The sequence below is a fragment of the Mustela nivalis genome, assembly GCF_964662115.1.
Source record: "Mustela nivalis genome assembly, chromosome: 5".
NCBI lineage: Eukaryota > Metazoa > Chordata > Mammalia > Carnivora > Mustelidae > Mustela > Mustela nivalis.
Window position 1 is genome coordinate 136,596,792 of NC_139024.1, and position 26,074 is coordinate 136,622,865.

At 39.2% G+C, this 26,074-nt stretch overlaps 1 protein-coding gene across 3 annotated transcripts in view; it reads left to right on the plus strand.

Moving 5' to 3' along the window:
- Nucleotides 1–26,074, plus strand: part of CDYL (chromodomain Y like) — a 248,439-nt gene that overhangs the window by 37,477 nt on the left and 184,888 nt on the right. The window contains exon 1 of one of the 3 annotated variants that reach the window (XM_082731022.1): nt 21,609–22,053. The exons of the other annotated variants lie outside the window; for them this stretch is intronic. Within the exon in view, the coding sequence (XP_082587148.1) occupies nt 22,030–22,053 (24 nt within the window). The 5' untranslated portion in view covers nt 21,609–22,029. Of the gene's footprint in view, nt 1–21,608; nt 22,054–26,074 lie in introns of those variants that run through there. 3 annotated transcript variants of the gene reach the window in all.

Below are 26,074 nucleotides of genomic sequence, written 5' to 3' on the forward strand. Positions count from 1 at the left end.
GTCATACAGAATACTTGTTCTCTGGACTGTCACTGGAGAATAAAACTTCAGTGAACTCCCTACTGTCCCGTCCGTTAGCAAATACCGATTTTTGAAAAAATAGTGCTTGTGGGAATACCTCGAAGGGTATGCAAATTATTCATTCTGCTGGTTACCCTAAAATTTATCTTGGGACCAGACCTGATTGTCAGAGTACTATGTGTTCAGATCACAGGTATTTGCCTCCTTGAAGAATGGACTTGAATGAACTGTGCATACATAGAGGGGTGCTATCAGATCCGACCCAAGACATCTATCACTGTATTTAACACAAAGCTTTTATTGATAACCCAGTCTGCCTTGTTGCCAGACTCCTCCTTACAAAGACCCAGAGGAGAAATTCCCTGGGTTCCAGCTTCGGAAGCACCATGGCTTTCACTAAATATCCTTTTATCTTACGAGCAGCAACATTAATTTTATAGCTGGGAGTGCTTTCTTCTTTGCTCTGGCCACTAGGAAACTTAGAGCCAAATTTGTTTAGCAAGGGGAATACATTGCTCTGTGATCAGTTTTACGCTGGCTTTGATTTCCTTGCCCCCCTTTCCCTTCGCCAATTTCTTTAATCTCTAACCTGCGTTTTGTAAACAACTCCTTTTCTTAAGTTTTATGTATTCATTTTAGAGGATGAGGAAGAGAATCTCAAGCAGGCTGGGGCTCTATCTCATGATCCTGAGATCATGACCTGAACCCAAACCAAAAATCGGACACTTGACGGACAGAGCAGCCCAGGCACCCCTAAACCAACTCACTTTAATAATTCTATTGTGGTAACTTTGTAAATTTCATTTGGATTGAACTGAGTCCTTGGCATCATTTGCCAAAGAAGCCTCAGCTAAAATCTTTAGGCAGGGTACTTGTAGCAGCTGGGCAGTGGGGATGAGGCTCAGCTATGATTTTTCAGAGATATATGTAAGTCATGAATGTAAATAGATCACATTTCTAAGACCATGAAGTTGACAGATGTTTATATCAGAAGATGTATTTAGCTCCATAAGATCTCTTGAACTTATAATCAGAGAGTCAAGGTTAAATAAGGCAGGTGGTCTCTGACATTTAGCTCTTGGCCTTGTCAACATGCAAAATAGTAAAATCTCTGCTGCCCTGTATCATTTGGATTTTGTGACGATTTGGACCAAGACTGGTTGAAGTTTACTCTTTGTTTTCTGGATACATTAAACAAATGAAGAGTATAATTTGTAAGAAGGAATATTTGAATATTAAAGAGTCATTTCCCAACTACTTTTGTTCTTATGTGCATATTAAAATGCCCTTAGATTACCTTCATAACCCAGCATTGGTCTGGCTAGTACTTTGATATGATGATTAGAAACCTAAATTAATTTACTAAGTTAATAATTGATTACTCTAATTAGAAAGTCTAACATTGATGGTGATAAATATGTACTCTTGAAAAATATCCAGAACATTTCTAGTACGTATGGTCTTGACAATCATGCCAGTTCTTGTAATTACTCTAAAATTTAAGTAATACATGGTAGGTGTCTTTTCTGCAACATTTGGAGATACTCACTACTTTTTTGTTGAAACCCGCCACCTCCCCTCGAATTCTATACTATTGCATCCTATTTCTTCTCTGTTCTCTCTGATTAAGTCTTTGTCTTATCAGGTGTCCTGTCTTCCTCCTTACACCTGTGGACTGGAAGCATTTTCCAAGTTCAGCACTCAGTCTGACTGCTTCTTTCTTCATGCTTGCTAGGGTAACTAATCCTTCTGAAAGCATCGACCATCACTCTTAACAGCTGACTCTCGGTTTGAATATTCACATGAGTTCCAAATTCGTAGCTCAGATTATTTACTGGATAAGTTCACTGACACTTCGAATTCACTGAATCAGCCATTAAGAATTACTGTCAACTTTGTTAATGCTATCACAACACTTAACAATAACCAAAAAAAAAAAATATTTTGTAGTGATTGTATATATTACATGGTACCATAGTTGCCTTAAAAACAAATTTCAGGGTTGCCTGGGTGGCTCAATGGTTAAGCCGCTGCCTTCAGCTCAGGTCATGATCTCAAGGTCCTGGGATCAAGACCCTCGTCAGGCTCTCTGCTCAGTGGGGAACCTGCTTCCCCCACCCCCACTGCCTGCTTCTCTCACTACCTGTAATCTCTCTCTCTCTCTCTGTCAAATACATAAATAAAATTCTTTAAAAAAAAAAATTTCATTCCATCCTCTGAACCGTCCAATGGGTGGGTTTATGCCCTTCACTTTATCTATTAGGATAATAGATAACTCGGGGGAATTAGAGAGGTACAGAAACTTGCCCTGATCTTTCACCAAGTTTTTCTCAACATGACAAAAATAAAATCTGAACTCCAGTCTGTCACATTAAGCCACCTCCCAAATTTATATCTAAAATTAAATTCTCTCTCTTTTTTTTTGGTCCTAAAATAAACTTTCGTGATGTCCCTATTTTTGCCTCTGGTACTGTAATTCTCCTACTAAATATAGAAGCTTAAAGCTTTGGATACTTATTTGGTCTTCCCTTCTTTATCACTCTTCATATCAGATCCATCACCAAGGCCTGTCCTGTTGCTTCTTTCTAACTTTTCTTTCTTCCATTCTCCCTTTCTCTACTTCACAGACTTATTCATTAGTGTCTCCAATAAAGTACTCTCATGCATGCATTCCTTCCCTGAACCTTCCAGAGGGCAACCTTTGCCTTGTTACATGGTCCAAAGAAGACTTCAAATGACCACATTGTCCTAATTGTGTAGGAATTCCACAATTCAACCAATTTTTACACTTTTATCAGCCTTTGCTTTACTTTCAATCTTCTGCTCTCTTCATTCTCCCTGAAATAAGCATTTTTTTTTCCTTCCAAACTTTTGCTCACACAGTCTTTCCTCTTTTGAAATAAATATTCTTCTCCTACCCCTTGCCCTTGAACTGCCCAACTCAAGCCTTAGACTTGGTTCTGTGGTTTTTATCTTCCTCAAAAATTTGCCTACTGTGGGACACCTGGGTGGCTCAGTGGGTTGGGCCGCTGCCTTCGGCTCAGGTCATGATCTCAGGGTCCTGGGATTGAGTCCCACCTCGGGTTCTCTACTCAGCAGGGAGCCTGCTTCCCTCCCTCTCTCTCTGCCTGCCTCTCTGCCTCCTTGTGATCTCTGCCTGTCCAATAAATAAATAAATGAAATCTTTAAAAAAAATTTGCCTACTGTATTTATTATTACTTATTCAGCACAATCATGTTGCCTTATGATGTAAAAAAAATTCTCGTGTGTGTGCATGCGTATGTATGTGTGCGTCTCGCCTCAGGAGGCAAGATTTTAAATTCCTAGAGGGCCAAGATGGATTTCAAACACCTTCTATATCTTTTGGAGGTTTGAATGAGTTATCATGTAAAACATCTACAAACAATATAATATTCAATGAAAGCAAATTACTTTGATAGAGAAAATGAAAAGAACATGGGTTTTAGAATTTATAACACCTGAATTCCAGTCCAGTCAACTGTGCAAATTCAGTTACTTCGAATTCTTTAATCACATGAAGTTACTTCTGTCTACCTCAGAGCTTATTGTGATACTCAGTGGAGTACAGAGCGTGTATGCCAGTACCTGTCATCAATGTGTACTGAAAAATGAAATTATTATGGTTATTTGATAACTGAAGAGAGTCACTCTTTTTAAGCATAAATGATTAATTTGGACCACCACTGTATTCATAATTGATTGACATGAATAAATATATAGAATAAAAGTTCAGACTATTTAAAATACATTTATTGCTTTGTTTGCTTCACCTATTAATAGGAACTTACAAAGAAATATGTCCACCTTGATGAAGGACTAGTCAATTTCCCCCTGCCACCCTTTCCATTCTTGATTTTTGTATTTGAGGGTATGGAATTAGATGCATAAAGTTATGCATCTAATGACCTTCTTGGGCAATCAGACTTAGAATCATCTTATTTTAGAGTGGAAATGGTCCTCATCTAAAACATGGTTCCCCCACACAGGTCTGAGGAATATGAGAAAAACATTTTTTTTAAGATTTTATTTATTCGTTTGAAAGGAAGACAGAAAGAGAGCATGAGCAGTGGGAGGGGCAGAAGGAGAGGGAGAAGCAGACCCTGCTGAGAAGGGAGCCTAACTCGGGGCTCAATCCCAGGACCCCGAGATTATGACTGAGCCACCCAGGGTGCCCAAAGAAAAACATTTTTATAATGATTTTTTTTTTTGGTAAAACAAAATAATACGATTTAAAGGATTACCCTACATTTTGTGATTATGGCATTCCTACTTCATGTATGTGTTAAAATTCCTTTGTTTTATGAAACAATGTTGATGATACATAGGGGAGAGTAGAAGTTGTGAGTTTCGTGGTGACTGATAGGACTTTCCTTGATGAAACAGAAAGTTGACAAACAGATGATAATTTCCATAGTAGTTTTAAAAAGGTTACAGGTCCATGTTACCCCCAAATGCTTAGAAACCCCAATCTAACCCAACTCTTTGTTTCAGAGTTAAAAATTATTTGACCTTCAGAAGTTATGCTACTTGGTCAAGGTCACATAACTACTCCAGACTCACTGTGAGAATTCAACTCACTGAACTCTCAGAATGTACCTCATCCTTTAAGTGAAAATTGATCTCTCCTACTGATGGAAACAGGAAACTATTTGCCATTTGACTTTTGAAGAATATTCATTGCATATATTTTATTTACTTAATATAAATTTATTAAAATCCTCCCAAGGGATGACTTTATCCCTAAGTGGAAAAAAACTTGATGATAAGCTATAAACCTTTAAAGTATATTTAAAATAGTTTCCTAAGCTTTTAAGATTTTGTATTTTCCATTTATTTTCAAATAAAATTTATTTTCACTCAAAATAAATATTCTTACATTAAAAACTATGGAAAATACAAGAAGAAGGGGGAAAAAGCCTATTATTCCAGGGAGAATCAGGTTGATATTTGAGCATAATTCCTGCTATATATTTTTCCTTTTTTTAAAAAGATTTATTTATGTGTTTGAGAGAGAGAGAAAAAACATGCAATTGGGGGAAGAGGAAGAAGAAGGGGAAGGAAAGAAGCGGCCTCCCCTCTAGGCAGGGAGCATGATGTGGGGCTTGATCTCACAACCCTGAGATCATGACCTGAGCCCAAATCAAGAGTCAGACACTCAGCCAACTGAACTACTCATGAGCCCTCTGCTATATATTTTTCTACATACATCTTTGCATAGTTGAAATTATATTCCACGTGGCCTGGGTGGCTCTGATCTGCCTTTGGCTCAGGTCGTGATCTCCAGGTCCTGGGATCAAGCCCCACTTTGGGCTCCCAGCTCAGCAGAGAGTCTGCTGCTCCCTCTGCTTCTGCCTCTCCCCCTGCTTGTGCTCTGTCTCTCTCCTTTCAAAATGAATAAATAAAATCTTTTTAAAAAGAAAAGAAATTATACTCCATATGCAATATTTATGTTTCTGATTTCTTCATTTTAATTATTTTAAAATTTAAAAAATAAGTAATACATTCATACAGTTTCAAACTCAGAAGGTACAAATGGATACAGAGCGAAGATTGTCCTCTGACCTAACCCACAGTCCCCTACTTCTCCTCCTTAACAAAAATGAGTATTTCCAGTTTTTAAAATTTTTGGTATGTGTATCCTTCTAGAGATATCTTATGCTTATCCTCGGATTCTTTCATTCCATATAAAGACATAAGCATTTCCTCATCTTTTTAAAAAATATTATTAAAGACTATATAGTATTTTATTCTGTAGATATGCCATAATTTATTTAGTCATGCTTACATATTACACATTAAAATTGTTTTCATTTTTTTATTTATAGTAAGTTTGTAGATCCTATAGCTTAAACTAAATGAATACATTGCTCTTTTTACTTTAGACATTATAAGACTTTAACAATAAATTTCCTTGAACCGTTTAGTTTTACTTTACCTCTAGTCGAAAAAGCATATCTATTGTTTCTTCAACTGAAGCTAGTCATTCAACCTGGGGTTGAAACAATCTTTTGTTTACATGAGCTGATTTCAGCTAGGTACAGCCATATTCTCTCAAGAATACCCATCCCCCCCAGGTGCACCATAAAAACTTACTGTAAGGATATGCCAGTAGAAAAAACTTTTCAGTTTAAGATGAACAAAGACTGAGATCTAATGTAAAAAAACATGGGCAATATAGTTGATAACACTGTATTGTATAATTGAAATTTGCTAAGAGTACAGAACTCAAATATTCTCACAAAAATTTTAAAAAGATAAATTTTTGAGGTAATGGATTTGTTAATTAAGTAAAGTGGGGGAGTTCTTTCACAATGTATGTGAATGCATACAAAATATGTATATCAAATCACAACTGTGTATGCCTTAAATATGTTACCATTTTGTATGTCAGTAAAACAAATTAAAAAGGAAAGAATGCACCAGTAGAGCTAATGGTATTTTGACCTCACTATCACCACCACACCCTCTATCCTGGGAACTCAATGGGTTCACAGTATTGTTGGCTAAAACGTCGTTTGGAGTCCCTCTTCCTTTGGAGAGAGAGCTGATACATTCAAACATCAACAAGGCCAAAGATATGAAAAAAAGAAGGGCAATTAAAAAAAAAAATTACCCAAGTGGTAAACATACCAAGAATAAATGTTTATCCTGCTTTCTGAGGACTGTGGAGTGTTGATGGGCTTAGTGCTAAATACTGATAGCATCGGCTCCTCATGGATTGGTCAGGAAAAAAGTTTGCTTCATTTGGAGGAATATTCAAGGCAATGTATAAAGAAAGGAGAAGTCTCAGCAAAATAGGAGGCAGGCCATCCATTTCTAGAATAGAGGAAGGTATATGTGAAATTGAGTTATTCAGGGTGAGAAATCTGAATCTAAGCTATGACATAATTAGCACAAAGGGACCAGAATGGAACCTGGTAAGAAGGGAAAATATCTGGTTAAAAGATTTATAGTAAAGAAGGAAAAACATGGCTTTAATATAGATGGAAATATCAAATACAAGCCTAACTTTCAGAAAAGCAAATAAATCAGTGAGACTTTGCTTTATGCTTTTTGCTGTAATACTCTCCCAACCAACCCAAATTCCAGCCCCATCTGACCTTTCATAAATAAAGTCCATTGGCCTTGTGCCATTCCTTGATGTGGAAATTTAACATGATCTCAATTTGGTGTAAAGTGTTATGCAATTGCAGGATCTAACTCACCCTTCTCACTATACTTCCAAATACGTGTTATAATAGCAAGCTAGGTCTCTCTTTTATAGAGATATTCAAAGTGACATTAGCGGGAAAAAAGCATAATGCAAAAAAAGCACTCCAAAAGACTGCAGCTCGGGTTTGAATTATCTCAAACCACGATATTGCTTTTGGGTGACTTTTGTGTATTTGAGCACTTAGGGAGGTGGCAGAAACAAACATAAATCCTCTTTGGAGAAAGATAGCATTATCCTGGACTTCAAGCATTTCTTTTTGCAAATACCATATCCGGCCCATAATAAAAAATAGACACATAAGGAGTATAAAATAGCATAAACTAAAATCAATAGAAAGATCAGACAATAAAGACAGGTCACAGAGGCTACAAATATGCGTTTGAGACATTAACTTCAAAGTAACCATATTATTAAGGTCAAGGAGATTCTTTACAAATCAAACAAGACTGAGGATTTTAACCCAAACAAAGAAACTATTAAATCAAATGGGTTAAATTAGTCTGGATTAAAGAATACAACAACAAAAAAATTAAGAGCAGGTCAGGCACGAGTGAAGAGAGAATTAGTAAACTGAAAGATAAGTCAGAAGAAAGTATCTACAATGATGTAGAAAAACAAAAGAATAGAAAAATCAGAAAAAATAGCAAGATATATAGGACTACAGTGAAAAATTCTAACATATGTTCACTGAATTTCAAGAAGGAAAAAGACTGAGGCAGTAGCAATGTTAAAAGATAATGGTTGAGAAAATTTCCCAAACTGTTGGAAGATGTGAATCCATAGATTAAACGAATCCTGTGAATCCTAAGAAAAATAAATACACAAATCCTTAGATTTGTTTGGTTTGCGGCAAACCAAAGACAAAGAGAAAATTTTTAAGATAGAGAAGACAGATTACCTTCAAAAGAAGAAAAATACAGCAGATTTCTCAGTGGAAACAATGGAAATCAGAAGACAAAAAATATGTAAAATACTGAGAGAAAATAAGAAGTAAGAAACACTCTCTCAAACCAGTCCAAAGCCAAATAATGGTTTCTGCAACATTTGCCCCAAAATAGTCAGAATTTGGACTGCTGGTCCCTGCATTTTGTCCCCCACTTCCAATTCAGAACAACCAGAAAAAGCCAAATATGTTTCCAAACCAATCACAGAAGATGCCCTGCTTCTAGTTAGCCCATTTCCAGCTTACCCATGCCAACAACCTCTAATCAGAGAACCCCTGACTACTTCCCTTTTTCTCAGGGTAAGTTTTCAGGTTCATCTGACTGCCTTTCAGTTTCTTTCCCATCCAGGTGATTGTGGCTGATTCCCTTGCTTATAACAGCTCTGAACTGTTTTCATTTGAGTGGTCTTGATTTTTTCCCATACTTCTAAAAGTAAAGCCCCAAAACAGTCTGAGAGTTTTTGTTAATTGGGCTCCAATTAATCAAGATCTTGCTATACTTTAACACATCCTTTAGTAAGTTAAAAAGAACCATTTAAGATCATTGATATACTAATTACTAATCATTCCAATAAGTCAGGTCTCTCAAGGAGCCTTTCTTTTTTTTTAAGACTTTTTAAATTTATTTGACAGAGACAGCCAGCCAGAAAGGAAACACAAGCAGGGGGAGTGGGAGAGGGAGAAGCAGGTTTCCCGCTGAGCAGGGAGCCCAACGCTGGGCTTGATCCCAGAACCCCGGGGATCACAACTGGAGCTGAAGGCAGATGCTTAACAACTGAGCCACCCAGGTGCCCTCTTAAGGCCCTCTTATATGACAATAGTTAGACCAATTTCTGCTTTGTATTTCTTAATACTGAACACACATGTGTAAGTTATTAGACTTATAAATGCCTAATATATATGACTTATGAACATTATATATCTATTAATGGTCAAGTGTTTGTAATTTTTCCTTTTCAAACTAAACTGTAACATGATCAAAACCAATCATCTCAATGATTTAGACTTCCAGTTATGAGTAAGTTTTGCGTATTTAATATACAGCATGATGATTTAGTTAACAACACTGTATTATATGTCTTAAGGTAGCTAAAAGTAGATTTTAAATATTCTCATCATGAAAACATTGTATTTATGTGAGGTGGTTAACTAACTTTACGGTAGTAATTATTTTGCAACATAAACGTATCAGGTCATCATGTTACACACCATAAACTTACACAATGTCGATTATATCTTAAACTGGAAGAAAAAAATCTTGATGATTTTATATAAAAAATAAATTTCCAACCTGGAATTCTATACCAAGTGACATAGCCTTCCATAAAAAGGTAAAATAGACATTTTCAGACAACAAAAATGAGAGAATTCATCACCAACAATCTGCAAGGAGGAAAACATTAGTTCTCTAAGCAGAAGGAAATTGATTCCATATAGAAGATTGGAACTAGAGTTAAAAAAAAGACAAAGAGCAGCAATAAAAATGGTTAAATATGTGTGTGAATTTAAATAAATATTGGCTATATAAACCAATAATTATAGTGACTTTAGGCATTTGAAATAGAGAATTAAAATACAAAACTACAATTAAGATAATACATGGGTCAGTAGGATATTGAATAAAGGGTGTAAAGTATTTTTAGGTTATTGTGTTATTCAGAAAAAAGATAAAGGTATTGATATTACACTTAGTTAAATAGATGAAAGATGAATAGTATAATTTCTAGGGTTATGATTATATATATTGTAAAAGACTTCCAAGATAATGAAAAAAATGACAGAATATTTTTTTCACAGTTCTCAGTCAATCTGAAACAAATTGATGACAATGAAAAAAGAAATATAGAATGAGCAAAATGAATAGAAAATACTGAGTAATATGATAGTATAATAACATTACTACACATATCAGTAATTACCTTAAATGTAAGTTGACTGTACTTCAATTAAAAGACAAAGATCATGATACTGGACTTAAAAAAATTGCTGCTTATATGAGACATATGAAAAATCTAATGATCCAGAAACTTTAAAAACACAAAGATGCAAAAAGATTTATCATTTAACACAAATCAAAAGAAATTTGTTTACAAATATCTTAATATCAGACAAAGTAGACAAAGTCTACTAGTGTTAATAATACTAGCATTAATTGATATGCTAGTATATTATTGATATATTAGTATTATAGTAATAAAATTGATATATTGGTATTAATATATTAATACATTATTGCATATATGCACAACTAATACATACTACTTTTAATGTACTAATACTAGCATATCAATTTCATGACTATAATACTAATATATTGATAATATTGTCGTATATTATTTATTAATACACTGGTATTAATGATACTAAAGTATTATTTGTATCTTTATAATGACAAGATGCTTCATTTAATACACTAAAATAGTATATAAATTTTAAGAATATAATACTAATATATTGATAATATACAGTATATTGCCTATTAATACACTGGTATTAATGATACTAAAGTATTATTTGTATCTTTATAATGACAAGATGCTTCATTTAGCATTTAAATTAAGAAATTTAAACTTATATATACCTAATAAATAGCTTCAAAATGTGTAAAGCAAAAACTAATGGAACTAAAGAGACATAGACAAATTCACAATTATATTGGAAGTTTTGAACACATCTGTTCCAGTAACTGGTAGAGGATTTGAACAACATAAATAGCAGAACAGGATAAATAGTAAACTGAAATATATATAGGTATATCTCCATATACAAAAGTATATTGTAACATATATCTATATATAAAGATATTATTATTACTATATTACTATTATATATACTATATAATACTATATTACTGTCATATATAATATATTTATAATATTATATAAATAATATAACATATAATTTATAGATCATTGTATAACATATAATAAATTACATAAGTTATACGTATAAATAACACTGCATTTAACAACTGCAAAATATAGTCTTTTGAAGTACCATATAGAAAATTAGGATATTTGGGCCATAAAGTAAGTCTCAACAAATTTCAAAGGACTGAAGTTCTACAGATCATGTTCTTTGATTACATTGCAATTAAGTCAGAAATCAAATGACAAAGAATAATGAGAAAAATCCCAAAATTTTGAGATTAAAAAAACACACTTCTTTTTTTTTAAGAAACACACTTCTAACAATCCACAGGTGGTAGAAGAAATCACAATGGAAATGGAAATATATTTTGAAGAAATGATAATGAAAATGTAAAATATCAAGACTTGCGGGACTTAGAAAATTTATAATTAATTATAATTATAATTAATAATTAGTAATTTATAGATTTATACACATGAATTTGAAAAGAAAGACAAAGTCAATAAAGTCATTTAAAGAAATAAAAAAAATAACAATATATAAAACCCAAAGTAAAAAATAAATAATAATGGTAGGTAGGAGCATAATCAAATAGAATAGACACTTCCAAAACAGAGAATCAAAATGTCCAAAATTGGTATTTTCAAGACTGATAGACTAATATAGCTCTGGCAAGACTGATAAAATAAGAGGAGGGAAGTCACACATAATTTGAAAAATGGAAACGAGACATTACTACAGACCCTACCCATATTAGAATTTCTGAGCAATTTTATGCCACTTGGTTTGGAAATTTAGATAAAGTGGATAAATTGGCATAGAATGAAACCTGAGTATTTGTTCATTAAAAACTTGAATTTATAGATTTAATTCTCAGAATTAAAGACTAGGTTTATTATTTAATGATGTACTACTGTACGGTGACCAACATAAAATTTTAAAAGAGTAGATTTATTGTGATAAGCACTGAGTGATGTATAGAATTGTTGAATTATTATATTGTACACCTGAAACTAATATAACAATGTATGTTAATTATGGTTCAATTAAAAAAAGAAAAAAATTGAATCTATAACTTAAAGCTTTCCAACAAGAATGCCCCAGGACCAGATGGTTTTACAAGCAAATACATACAGATAGTAAAGGAAGAAATAATTGCCTTCACACATAAACTAAAAATTGAAAGAGGAAATATATACCAATTCCTCCTATGAGACATGTACAACTTGATATCAAAACCCACAAGAACATAAGAAAGGAAAATTTTAGGCCAAACCTTTCTCATAAATGTAGATTCAAAATCCTAAACACATTATTAGCATAACAAATTGAGCAAATTATAAAAAGGATAATGTGTCAAAACCAAATGTAGCTTATTCCAGAAAAGGAAAACTGATTTAAAATTAAAAATAATATGTCAACATCTTTACAAAATTAAGGAATAAAATCTTATGATCAATTCAATAGATGACAAAATTCAATATCCATTCATGATTTTTTTTTTCAGATTTTATTTATTTATTTGACAGAGATGACAAGTAGGCAGAGAGGCCAGCAGAGAGAGAGAGAGAGAGAGGAAGCAGGCTCCCCGCCGAGCAGAGAGCCGGATGTGGGACTTGATCCCAGGACCCTGAGATCACGACCTGAGCTGAAGGCAGAGGCTTAACCCACTGAGCCACCCAGGCACCCCTCCATTCATGATTTAATGAAACTTTTTGAAAATTAGTATTAGAAAGGAACTTCTTTAATTTAATTAAATATGAATACAAAATCACCTTAGCAGTCATCATTTCTAATGATAAAAACTTCCCATTTGTAATAAAAATTAGGAAAAAACATCCACGATCACCATTTCTATTTAATGTTGCATTGGTGATAAAGGTGGTGTCCACAACCTCATGGGCATGCTGAATATGTGTTTGGCATCAGCAAAGCACTCATGAGAAATTTATCTTGAAATAATTTTATATCATTAAAAAGAATATCAAAATTAATGCAATTAAGTAAAAGCTCCCTCACGACTCTAGCCCAACCACTTGTTCTTCATAGTGCTGTGCTTTTTAAAAATACTGATTAGATTATTGCTTAAGACACCAAGAACATTGTCATGACCAACAAAAGTCACCTGCCTCTTAATAATATTTTATGTCCTTCCTCCTCTTCTCTGCATTCCAGCCCCACCAGCTTTCTTCAGATTCTCAAAGACAGGCTCCTTATACATCTGGGCCCTTCCAAAGGCTCTTATCCCAGGCTGGGACCATCTCTACCATTCTCTTAACTGGTTCTTTGTTCAGAATTTACCTCACTAGTTTAGGTATAACCTAATCAAAACCCAAAGATACCACAGTAGCAATCAGCACATTAGTACCACATCTTGCTTTCTAAGATGATTCTTTAGTAAAAGGAACCAGAACTACTTGGAGAAATGGCTATTTTAGAACTGAGGCAGAAAATATACACAATGAGTGTGGAGCATCTAATAATGTCAGAAAGTAAGGAATTGGTCACGTACACATATTTACACACTCCAGCCATGATTAGGGTTCAGGAGCCAACTGAAAGCGCTCCTACTGGCCAAAGTTAGACCAATTAAAGTAACACAAGAAATAGAGAAGTATGATTTGTAATCCTAATTATAAAATAAATTTCCATGAGTCCATATTAATAGAAGTGATTAAATAAATTAACAAATTGACAAGTCTCCTCGACAGAATTCCAAGTAATTTTTGTAGATACTCTGCCCTCAAAGACGTGGAAAAGGATAGCTCCTCATTACTTAATGTGGGTTTTCCATTATAACTCCCTCCCAAACAGTATAGAGTAGAAAGGGGGTGGGGAGAAAGCAACTCTATAGTGGAGAAACCTGCCAACCACTACTTTAGCCAGGCAAAGAAGGTCAACGTCAACAGTTATAAGTCATGTTGATAATACATACCTTTGATCTGATGTGATGAGGAAGGTATTTTACTTCCATGGTCTTCCTCTCAAAACTTCTAATCCCAGTCAAGGAAAAAATCAGACAAACCCAGTTGATGGTCCCTCTAGAAAATATTCAATCAGTACATGTCAAAATCATCAAAAACAAGGAAAATCTGAGAAACCTAAGGAGATATAATCACTAAATGTAAAAGTGTGTCCTGAATGAGATCCTGGAACAGAAAACAGACATCAGGTAAAAAATATGGAAATCTGAATAAAGTAAGGACTTTAGCTGATAGTAACATATCAGTATTGTCCTCATGAATTGTGATAAAGGTATCATACTAATGTAAGATATTAATAGCAGTGGAAACAGTGTGGAATGTATGGGAAATTTCTATGCTACCTTTGCAATTTTTCTATAAATCTAAATCACTTATTTTAAAAAGTTTACAAAAATAACAATGAAATAAACCCAAAATACTGAATGGAATATAGTATACTCTGTACCTTCCATAAATTATTCAAAAGTCTACCAAGTATTGGCTAGAATATAGAAATATTATTCTTAAGCTGGGGAGTAGATAGATACACAGGCTTTTGCTGTATTCTCTTATGCCATTTAGAAAGTTTATAAACAGGGGCGCCTGGGTGGCTCAGTGGGTTAAGCCGCTGCCTTCGGCTCAGGTCATGATCCCAGGGTCCTGGGATCGAGCCCCGCATTGGGCTCTCTGCTCAGCAGGGAGCCTGCTTCCTCCTCTCTCTCTGCCTGCCTCTCTGCCTGCTTGTCATCTCTGTCAAATAAATAAATAAAATCTTTAAAAAAAAAAAAAAAAAAAGAAAGTTTATAAACACTTCATTTTTTTAAATGCTAAATTGTAAAGCAATTAAATGGAAGTTGAGATGTTGATTCTCCTATGATGACTACTTAGATGCTTTTTTTTTAAGGTATCAAATTATTTGACAAAAATTTTTCAGTGATCCTACTTGCTGGTATGCAATTATGTCTAGAGTACTGAAGGGGTGATGGACACTGTCTTTGGGGAAGCAGCAGAACAAACTCATTGCCAGGTCATATGTTGTTCACAGCTCCTGAAATTTTTCTTGATTTATAATTGAGACTTTTTACCTGACAATTTAATGTCTGTCCATCCCAGTAGATTATTAGCTGCCTAAGAGAAGGAATGATTGTATTTTAGTTTGGTTAGCAAGGGGCCTGGCACGCAATAAGTGGTTGATAAATAGTTATTGGGTGAATGAATGACATCAACTTAATGGTTTAAAGCTCAGGCCCGAGAGTCACCTGGGCCTGAGTATAAATTTCAGTTTGTCCACTTACTAGGAATTAGGTCAATATTAGTGCCTATTCCCAGAAGTGTATCATGAACGGATATGCTTGCTTAGGGTTCTTTGCAAATTAGCTATAATTTTCATTAAGTGCTTGTTAAATTAAAAAGTTTAACATTTGTAAAGTGTTTATAACAGTTCCCAGCTTTCTTGTTTGTGTTTATTTTTTTAAAATGTAGCTGTTGACCAAATTAAACTGCATTCATTTTGCCCAGTCTGTTAGCAATAGTCTTTGGAAATCCATTCATAGTCTTTGGAAAGAAGACACTTAAAATACATACTATAAATCCTCATTAGTTCAAAATACTTTACTCGAGAATATGTGATAATTCAGAAAGAAACTGGTCCAAACACCTTTGTTGTATTTATGGAGAAATAATTTGTACTACAAAAAAAGGATCATTAAACCACATAAGAAAATGGTTTTAGAGCACTTTGGCAATACCATTCATACATAATTAGCAATCCAACCATGCAGGGATTTTTCACTCATCTCCCAAACATTGGTTTTCAAAGTTTTCGATCTGGATGAAAATGTAAGAAACATTTTACATTATGAACTAGTATGTAATAATATGCATGGATATGTGTGTATGTGTATGCATGTGTTGTTATATATACATTATATGTATATGTATATGTATATATATGAATATGTGTGTATATATAATGGAAACAATAGTCACCCTAGTAGGGTAATGAATCCATTCTGATTCTTTTTCCAAGTCCATCCCATTCTATCCATTCCATTTTGTCTCATTTAAAAAAATGCTATTTAAGATCTCCTAAAACCATTTAAAGATCCACTAATGTTTTGAAATCTGTAGCTTGACAAAAACAGTAACAACAAAGAAACAAACAAAACTGTTCTAAACCACAGCTTCTCAAACTTTAGCGTGCATCAAAGTCACCTACACGGATTTCCAGGTGCCAGTAGGTGGGTAGAGAATTTGTACTTCTAACAAATGGAGAGTGAGTATGTTGCTGCTGGTCTGGGGACCACTATTTGAAAACCTTTGTACTACACAATACTAGTGATTAAAAAAAAAAAACAAGCACCAATATATGGTTCCATATGCTTGTGTGGTCCCAGCTTTACTTTCTAGTTCATTTTGAATCTCTTATCTCTGTTTTAGATTCAACCTCCACCTGTTCTGGTCCTGGTCTAATTCTGGGTTTTACTGATTTTGATGGGCCTGGTTGTTTCTATTTTCATTGAGCTAGAATGTCTACACTCAGCTCCTCCAGCTCTCTCTTATTGATAATGTCTCTCTCTAGAAAAGGCCAGAAGGTAATGAGTTTACTGGGATGGTCTCACTTGAGTGACAAACATAATTATCCATCAAAATCATTCAAGGGACATTTATACTTGATGCTTTTTTGAAGAACCCAAAATGAATTAGTCACTGCTGTGGTAAAAAGTCAACCAGAATGTCATGCTAGTACCTCAAGGTTGTTTCGTCTCTATGACTTTTGGTTATTTTCTTTTTCCAGAGGGTGGGGTAATGTATAATGTAATAAATGAAAACTTTCTCAATCTTGATTGCTTCAATCAAAAGAAGGTGCAACAAATACATACTACAAGATTCTTTTGGCAGAATCATCATTAGCTAAATAGAAAAAGAAACAGCAATGGGGTGCCTGGGTGGCTCTGTTGGGTAAGCATCTGCATTTGGCTCCGGTCATGATCCCATAATACCGGGATCAAGCCCCTCCTTAGGCTCCCTGGCTCAGCGGGAGCCTGCTTCTCCTTCTCCCTCTGCCCCTCCACCTCGTTTGTGCTCTTTCTCTCTCCTCCCCAAATAAATAAATAAAATCTCAAATAAATAAAATCTTTAAAAAAAAAAGAGGCACAGCAATTAAACCCTAAATCTAGTTGAGAAAGAAAATAACACTTAACTGTGAATTGATGAGGTTTGGGCAATGGTGGAACCTCAGCCTAAAAGGAAATTGATAGAATCAAATGTGAAGAAGTCTTGAGATTGATATCGCTAGGGCAGATTTTAAAGAAATGGTGGCATTGGGCCAGGAAACAGCAGTATGGCAGCTAGATTACATACCAGAGAGAGTAATACCTGGGACCCAGACTGATGCGGGAGGGAGCAGCTACCATTTGAAATGGGGACATTGGGCTCTTTGGCCAAGGGAGGAAGCAGGAGCTAAAACCAGGAATCAGAGATTATTGATTGTCCAGAAAAGAAAAAGGACGCTGCTATCCAATCTAAGTTTCAGGGGAAGGAAGAACTGGTTGGCTCCAAGATCAGTAAAGATCCTAGCATCTGAATTCATCTTATGACCGTTCTCCATGTTTCTCTCTTTTGCTTCTTAGGCTTGAAATTTCTTTCTTTTGAGTAGATGATTGAGATTGGAATTTCTCCATGTTTTGTCGAGTGAATGTTCTATAATAAGAAGGGTATTTAATTTCTCTTTGTCTTCAGGGTGCACAAAAAACATAGGTCACTTCTTCATAAAAACCGCAGTTAAATTTGGGGTTTGGGAAGAGGTAGCCAAGATAGATTATGCTTTTGGGGTGCAAAACTAATGAAGGGAATCATTATCAGCAGCTTTTCACGTCCACCAACCTAACCTTTGGCTGAGAGTAGTAACTGCTAGATATGGGCTTCTTTTGTCTTTCCAGCCCCTTCCCCCACCCCATCTTGGGAACCTTGGAATTCAAATGTAGATGAAATGCAGATCCTTAGGAGAATGGAAGAAGTGACTGGTTGGCTGGTTGAATGGGAACGGAGGAGACCCTCTAATTTGAGATTAGTCATTGTTGAGCTGAGATGGAAAATGGCTTCGACTCTGGAGGTGAAGAGTCGTCGGTTGAATGGCTCTGATAGTCTATTACAAATTGTTCAGATAAATTTGGAAAAGGAGTAAACTGGCTTGTGTTGGTCTCCACCACTGGCTCGAGTCAGGTAAGAGCTGACGCTTATTGCTGGTAGATGTGTATTTTTAATCACATTGTGTACGTCATCTCAGTTGTTGACCACATCTATCATCCTTAAGATTTATATATTGTACTAGTACATACTATTGTGCTGCATGTATTTTTGGTACAATGCAGATATCTTCTTTGATGTGTTTTGGGGATGTGATTTCACTTTTATTCTCAATTCACTGAGAAAGTACTTTCACAGCACCCACACACGTGGTCATGGTAACTACTGTAAGATTTCACTATTTCATAAAGGGTGGTATAAATGCAAAGCCATTATATGGTCTTGGATGTATTTACTTCTGTTATGAGCACTGATAAATGTTGATTATTTGAAAAAAGCGATAGAAGAAAGCAAAATTTGCCTAAAAGTAAGACAATTTAAACTAATTGAGGCAAAATATATACATAAGGAAATAGTATTCAGTAAAGTGGTGGGTGTTTTGTGTCGAGGGCAGATGAGAAGGAGCAAAGTGGACAGTTGAAAACTTGCTCAAGTTCTCAGTCACTGGTTTGGATATCTTACTACTGGTTCCCTTTGCCAATGTTATTAATTACGATGGAAAGCAACTATAATCGTTGGCGGAGAGAGGTGGCTGGAGCTGAGTTTTGGAGAATGGCTTATTCTCGCTTAGTTATGGAGGCGATATCTACCCAGTGGTTATTCTTTTAATATTGATGACTAATCGTAACAGCATAAATAATCCAGGTCATCAGGATTAAAGGTCCCTGTAAAGTGGCTTTTTGGAGTTACCTTTTTAAAATCTGTAATTCCCCTCCCCCTCTATTTCTCCACTTTGACGGGTCCCCTTAGCACTAGGGTTGTATGTATATGCTAAATGTACTAGCTCCATATCTGTGTATGGTTGTTGTGGATGTCTTTCTATCCTTACTTCTTCTTCCCTTTGCCTGGGTAACAGTTGTAGTATCGGAGACTTTAGCCGGAGCAACTTGTGAATGCTTAACAAACTTGGTTCTGGTGGTGGCAGTAATTAGGGTGGTGGCCCTGAGAAATTTGGATGTTTATATTTGTATCATACCATTGCATATGGGCTTATATGTGAGATGCATCTGTTCCTTTTGTATCGAGGATCCCTTTTTTATTTATATTTTCTTACACTTGTGTGATTTTTAACCATCTCCTCCAAGTATCTGGACACTTGGCGGTAGGTAGGTGAGCTAATTGCTTTGAGACATCACAGATTACACATAAAGTCCTAGTCCTTGCCTTCAGGGAGCTTACGACTTTCATTAATGAATTTGTGTGGCCAGAGAGACAATACTTGAATGCAGCAAATAATGGAAATGTTAAGGAGAGGAAGAGGAGCAAATATTTGGAAGAGAGAGAGAGAGAATTTGGGCCGTCAGGGAAAGGGTCAGAGTTTGAGAGCTCCTTACTAAGTAGAGGAGGTGGGCCATTAATTTGTGATTCTGTTATCAAAGCATTTGATAATGGAAATTGGATGTGTGGGTGTCAGACTTTATTGTGAACACTGGAATTCCAACTCATTGAGTAAAAACTTATTTTGTATGTAGAGAATGGTGCCAGGGTTGGAGAGTAAAATTTTCAGATGAGATTTGGGAGAAGGTCATAGTCTAGATATTGGGGTGGGAGAGAAGAGAGGACAAAACAGTTAAAACACTAGTGCGGGGGGGGGGGGGCACGCCTGAGGGCTTCAGGAGCCCCTGGAGAGGGAGTAACTGATTTTTTGCCCTGGAGGTCAGAAGGCTATGTTTTGAGGTGACGTCGGAGCTGGAGTTTTAGGTTGAAAGGGAGCGTTCGGGGCCCACGGAATTGCTGGTAGAGGCTCTGGCGAGAAGAGAAGGGTGACTCGACTTCAAGTGACTTAAGGGCAAGCGCTGTGCTAGTTCCCGGGAATGGGGAAGGCAGGAAACTCAGCGGAGTCTGTGAAAAGCCCGGTGGTTGTTAAACTGTATGTTTCGGGCCCAATCGAATTGGGCTTTAATTTAGAAAAGTGGTGGGAGGAGCGCGGTGAGTGGAAGGTCGGTTAGGAACCAGCGCTAGAGCACCAGGAACGCAGTGTCGGCAGAGGACCCTTTGGTGAAAATGTAGGCTCTGGAGGTGGCTTCCAGGTGTAGGGAGGAAAGAATGTGAAACGGTGTCCCTGTAGTGTCCCGTGGAGAAGTTCGGGAGGACGGTTTGGTGTTGCCGGCTCTTTGAGGGAGTCAGGCCAGGAAGCCCCTTCCTCATTCCGCACGACAGGGAAACGACCGGTCGCCTGGCAGGTGTGCCCCGGGAGCTAGCCATGCGGACAGTCCCCACTTGCCCATCTCCCCTACTAAGTGGAGGAAGGGCCAGCCCTTCGCTGTTCTGACCCGAGGGCCTGTCTTTTTAGTTGTCCACATCGTTCTCCCTCCCGCCCCCCGCCCCAAGGAGAACCACCACTGACAGCTTCGTTCCATTAGAACCCAGATCTCCCGGAGCCCAGATTCTGGCCCCTCCTCCCAGCTCCTCGGACGCTCCAAGAGGAACAGGGAGGCCTGGCGTGGGGGAAGCTGCGGGCAGAGTGGAGGCAGCCGCGCCCTCGCGCCGCCCTCGACTGCGCCGGGCTCCCGCCCCCGGCTCCCACCCCCGGCCTGCAGCCCAGCGAGCCTGCCCCGAGCGCTCCGGGCCACCCGGCGGGGCGGGTCGTTCGGGCTCCGGGTCTTGGCGGCTGCCGCGGGGGAGGCGGGCACGTGTTAGGGCGGGGAGGGGGGGTTCCACCTGGCCACGCTGCCCGCCCTCTGCGGGCTGGCCTGGCCCGGGACGTGCGTCCTCGGCGGGCACGCACGGAGGCGGGAGTTCATCGATCCCCCGGAGGGAGGCCGCGCATTTGGCGGCTCGGCCGCTGCCGTCGGGGCGGTGGGCTTCGACGCGGGCAGCTCGCTCCCACGGCCCCCTGCCCAACTTCGAGCCCGCCAGTCCCTGCCCCAGTGGGCACCGCCGCCGTCCGCCTCGACCTTCGAGGCGACCCCCAGTCCCGCCCGTCCCGGATCCCGGCACCCACGTCCACGCGGGCAGACTGGTAGCGCGGCCGCCGGGTCCGACCCCCGGGAGGGGACTTGCTGAAGTCGGGGCTCCGCCCACCGCTCCCGTGGCCCCGCCCACGCCTCGCCTCTGCCCCGCCCACCGCTCCCTGGCTCCTCCCCTTCCTGCCGGCTAGCTCTTGGCGGCCGCCCGCCCGCCTCGGCCCGGAGCGGAGCCCACTGCTCCCCTCGGCCGCCCCGCCCCGCCTGCCTCCCCGCCCCTCCCGCGCGGGCGGTCCGAAAACCCGGAGCGCAGGAGCGCGGCTCCGCCGGGCCCGGGCGGCCGCACTGGGCATGCTCAGTAGCCAGGGCAGGTTTTTTGGTCGCAAGTAGGAAGCTTTTTGCACTACACCGGAGAGGGGGAGCCACGGAGCCAGCCGCGCTGCCGTGCACCGCCGCCGCGCCCGCCCCAGCCCGGCCCGGCCCCGCGGCGGGGCGCGATGAGCCCGAGCCCGAGCCGGCCCGCCGGGGAGTGAGCGCGGGGCGCGGAGGGCGCGTTGCGCAGCTGCTCCTGCGCACAACCCCGCCGCCGCCGCCGCCGGCCCGCACTGGCAGTGAGTGTGAGAGGCTCGTCCGTGCTGAGCTCCTGGCGCCGGGAGCGGGAGCGGGAGCAGGAAGCGCAGGCCACGCAGGGACCCAACTGAAACAAAGTGTCGGCCGCCCGGCGGCGGCGGCGCCTCGCCCCGACCCTGCCCCTCCCGCCCGCCCGCAACTCCGCCGCCCACCATGGCTTCCGAGGAGCTGTACGAGGTACCTCCCCTCCCCCTCCCGGACCCTCGGGCCGCCCCCGCCCGCCGCCCCGCGCCGCCCTTCCCCGGCCCCGGCCCCGGCCCGGCGGCGTCCAGCCCGACGGCCCGGCTCCTCCGCGGGCGCCCGCCTCGCCCCCTCCCCCTCCGCGGCCGCAGTTTGCTGGACGGGAAATGTGTGCGAGGGGAGCCGGAGCCACGCTGCTCCGAGGGGCCCGGCGGGCGGTGGGGGGGGGGTGCTCCCCGGAGTTGTCGGGCGCCTGGGGGGGCTCCGGTCGTGGGGAAGTAGCGCTGACACCAGTGACTTGCTCATACTGAGCTCAAAGTGTTCTTGGCGAGGGCAATGGGTGTGAAGCCCCTGTTACCGCTTGGCGGGGTCTGTAGGCGGTGCGGGGGTGTTTTTCCTGTCCATTTAATAAAGCATTTTGGAGAGGGTTTTACCTCCGGTTTGGGGAGTCCGGGGCCGAGAGGAAGAGTGCAACTGTCTGGACTCTGTCCCTAGTCAAAGCGATGCAAAATAACGCACCGAAAATGCTAAACGTTGACCACATGCTTTAATTAGGTTAGCATTGTGGCCAGAGCCAGGAAATTTAAATTTAACGCTGATACACCGTCATTCATTTGCGCCGCAGCGTTGCAAGTAAGAAAGGGCACAATCAGAGCTATAAGTTACGAACGATGGGTTTGCCAGCTTCAACTTCGAGTTTTGGAGTTCTCTGTTTGGATCTTTAGACATATTTTTGTATGCCTCGGTGTAACTTCTTGACGTATTTCAAAGTAGACTTCCTTGGGAGTACAGAAGCTTGGAAGGCTTTCGGTTCTTTTGGATACATGATTTTCTGTTTATATATGTTTATATATATGTATATTTATAAATACAATCTTCGGAAGAGACTTAAACTTCGGGATACTCTCTGGATTCACCTTTTTGATGCGTTTAGGGACCTGGGTGTTTAGGGGCTTAAGTAAGCGTCTGTAACCAGTAGAGCCCCATGGCCCTTGTCAGCCCCTGGTAAGTACCAGGTGAACCCTCTGAGGTGTCATTATTGCAATTGGCATAGAATGGCACTCTCTTTTCGACAGTGATAGCAACTTTTTGTTGCTTTTTAAAAGCAAGTGTTTGCAGAGATTCTAGGGAGGAGGCTGGCTTTTGTAAGAATAATGGTAAAATTGTTGCCTACCCTTGCATTGTATGTGGTCAGTGTACCTTGGCTGGCACTGAAAACGTTCTATTCTTTTCAGCCATTTCACCCATTAGCTGCACCCTAGTTTATTTAAGACACTATCTTGGGTATTTTGGATATGTAAATAGGAAACAGATTTTGTCCTCAAGAAGTTTCCCTTCTAGGAGGGAAGGTGATGTGCCTGAGAAAGGTCCAGAAGCAAAGCCTAAGATAAATGCAGGTCTTTTAGGCTGGTAAACAGTTGGGGAAATACAGATGAGGGATTTTGGTTTCTGCATTAGATTATTCTTTGCTAGTTTAGGTTTGACTCTTCACTCTGTTAATTTTTGTGGTTATAAATACATCATCACTTAGGTCATTCCATTAGTGTTTGGGTGAGGGTAGCACCTTATACATAAGTTGTATCTTATGTGTCTAAAAGTGTTCCTGAAGACAGTAGGTTTACTGCCAGTGCTTTATGAACTAAATTTAGTTCTTTCTTTTTTCTTCTTTTAGATTTGGTTTAGATTTAGGTTTAGGTTTTCCAGTCACTACTTCCTGGCAGAATTTCATGTATAAGTCACATGTTCAAAATTAGTGGTCATTCAGCATGTTCATCGAATGTCTACTCTAGGGTGATTCCCTAGGGAGGCAAAAAGTATGAGGATGGTTCATGTCCTCGACATTTATTGGGGAAGAACTAAGTACATCACAAAGAAATGCTATTCTGTCACGATTGACCTTCTAATTTTGGGTTTTGTGTTAGTTTTGAAATAAATTAGAGAAGTATAGTTGAAATGATAGTAAATAATGTGATAGTATCCTTCAGGATAAGTTCTCTAATTTAGTCTTTACATGTAGGCAACGCTGACTCTATGACTATATTATGATTGAAAGTTCTGCGTAGTGGTTGAGAGCCTGCATTTGGAGTCAGAAAACCTAGTTGTTGAATTCCAACCTTGTGACTTTGGGAAAATTACCTTGAAAGTTCAGTTTCCTCATCTGCAAAATTGGGATCAATGCTTACCTCACAGAATAGTGAAGTTTAGATGAAAAAAAAAAATGTAACTCATACCCCACAATTCCCATCGTAAGTGGTGGTTATTGTCATATTTTAACTGATCTAACATGTCTCCCTGAGGCCTGGTTGTGTTTCTAAGAATAGAGAAAATTATATTGTTTTAATTGAGACAATATTACTTGTGAGGCTGAAATGATATGCAATCGTAAATAAACACTATAGCCTAACAGGCTATTTGACAAGATTTGGGAGGACATTAAGGTACCTTAGTAATAAGGTTATGGACATTAGTTGCTTTGTTTTGTTTGGTTCTATGTAAATCAGAACAGAAGTTTCATTTTTGGCCTCAAACTCTATAATTCTGTAGGGATGTATTGACAAAGGAGGAAGTTCAAAGTCTTGCTTCTTGATATAACCTGGTATGGTAAGAGCACAGGTTTGCTGTAGCTGTGTGAACCTGGGTGAATTATCTGATTGCTAAGCCTCTATTTTGTCACCTAAAAGAAATGAGATTTCCAAATCTCACAAAACAAACTGAGGGTTGCTGGGCGTGGGGGGAGGGAGAGGGTGGTTGGGTTATGGACATTGGAGAGGGTATGTGCTATGGTGAGTGCTGTGAAGTGTGTAAATCTGGCGATTCACAGACCTGTACCCCTAGGGCTAATAATAATTACATGTCAATAAAAAATTTTAAAAAAATTTAAAAGAAATGATATCTCCAGCACTTAGCATGGTGCCTACTATGTGGTAATAGGTCCTCAGTAATTTTTTTTAAATTTACTTGACAGATAGGCAGAGAGGCAGGCAGAGAGAGAGGAAGGGAAGCAGGCTCCCGGCCGAGCAGAGAGCCCAATGAGGGGCTTGATCCCAGGATGCTGGGATCATGACCTGAGCTGAAGGCAAAGGCTTTAACCCACTGAGCCACCCAGGCACTCCAAATATTTAAAGTGGTTATTGTAACTTTGTGAATAAAAAATAAGGGAACAAGATAGGGTGGAGCATCCGCCTTATAAAATTGGAAGAGCGTCTGTTGAAGACAGAATGGATTTACTCCCTGTATCTCTAGCTGGTAGGGTTAGGAAAGACAGATTTTTTACTTCTGCTGAGTACTTCATAACTTTCAAAAAAAGATAAGTGTCCTGTAGATCGGGGGTCCAGACTTTATGGGAAGGACCAGGCAGTTCATATTTTAGACCCTGCAGACCATGCAGTCTTTGTTGCGACTACTCAGCTCTGCTGTTGTGAGGCAAAAGTAACCATAGATAGTGCCTAAACGAATGAGTGCCATTTTCCAATAAGACTGTTATGGACAGTAAAATATGAATTTTATGTAATTTTCACATGTCATAAAATCCTGTTGTTCCTTGTCCCCTCCAATCACTTAAAAAATGTAAAAATCATTCTTAGCCCGTGGGTTCCACAAAATCCACGGGCTGGATTTTGTTTCCTTACCTCTGCTTTAGATGACCAGCTACTCAGGAACTAAGGTTGAGGCATATGGAAGTGGAGTGTGAAATAATTAAAGTCCTTCCAGCTCCAATCCCAGCTCTGGACTGGGTTCCACTCTTTTCTGCTGTATAATGAAGGAAATAGCTATGTGTCTTCAGAGATTCTCTTTCCTGAACTTCCTCTTCAGTAAGATGTGAAGCTTATATGACCTTAGCATGTAAAAGGAGTTTCCAGTTGATAAAGTACTATACCCAAGTGTTAAATGATTATATTATTCTGGGAAGCATCTTTATATTCTTCCATTCTGTTTTTTTTTTTTTAAGATTTTATTTATTTATTTGAGAGAGATTGAGTGTGTGCGCACAAGCAGGGAGGAGAAGCAGAGGGAGAGG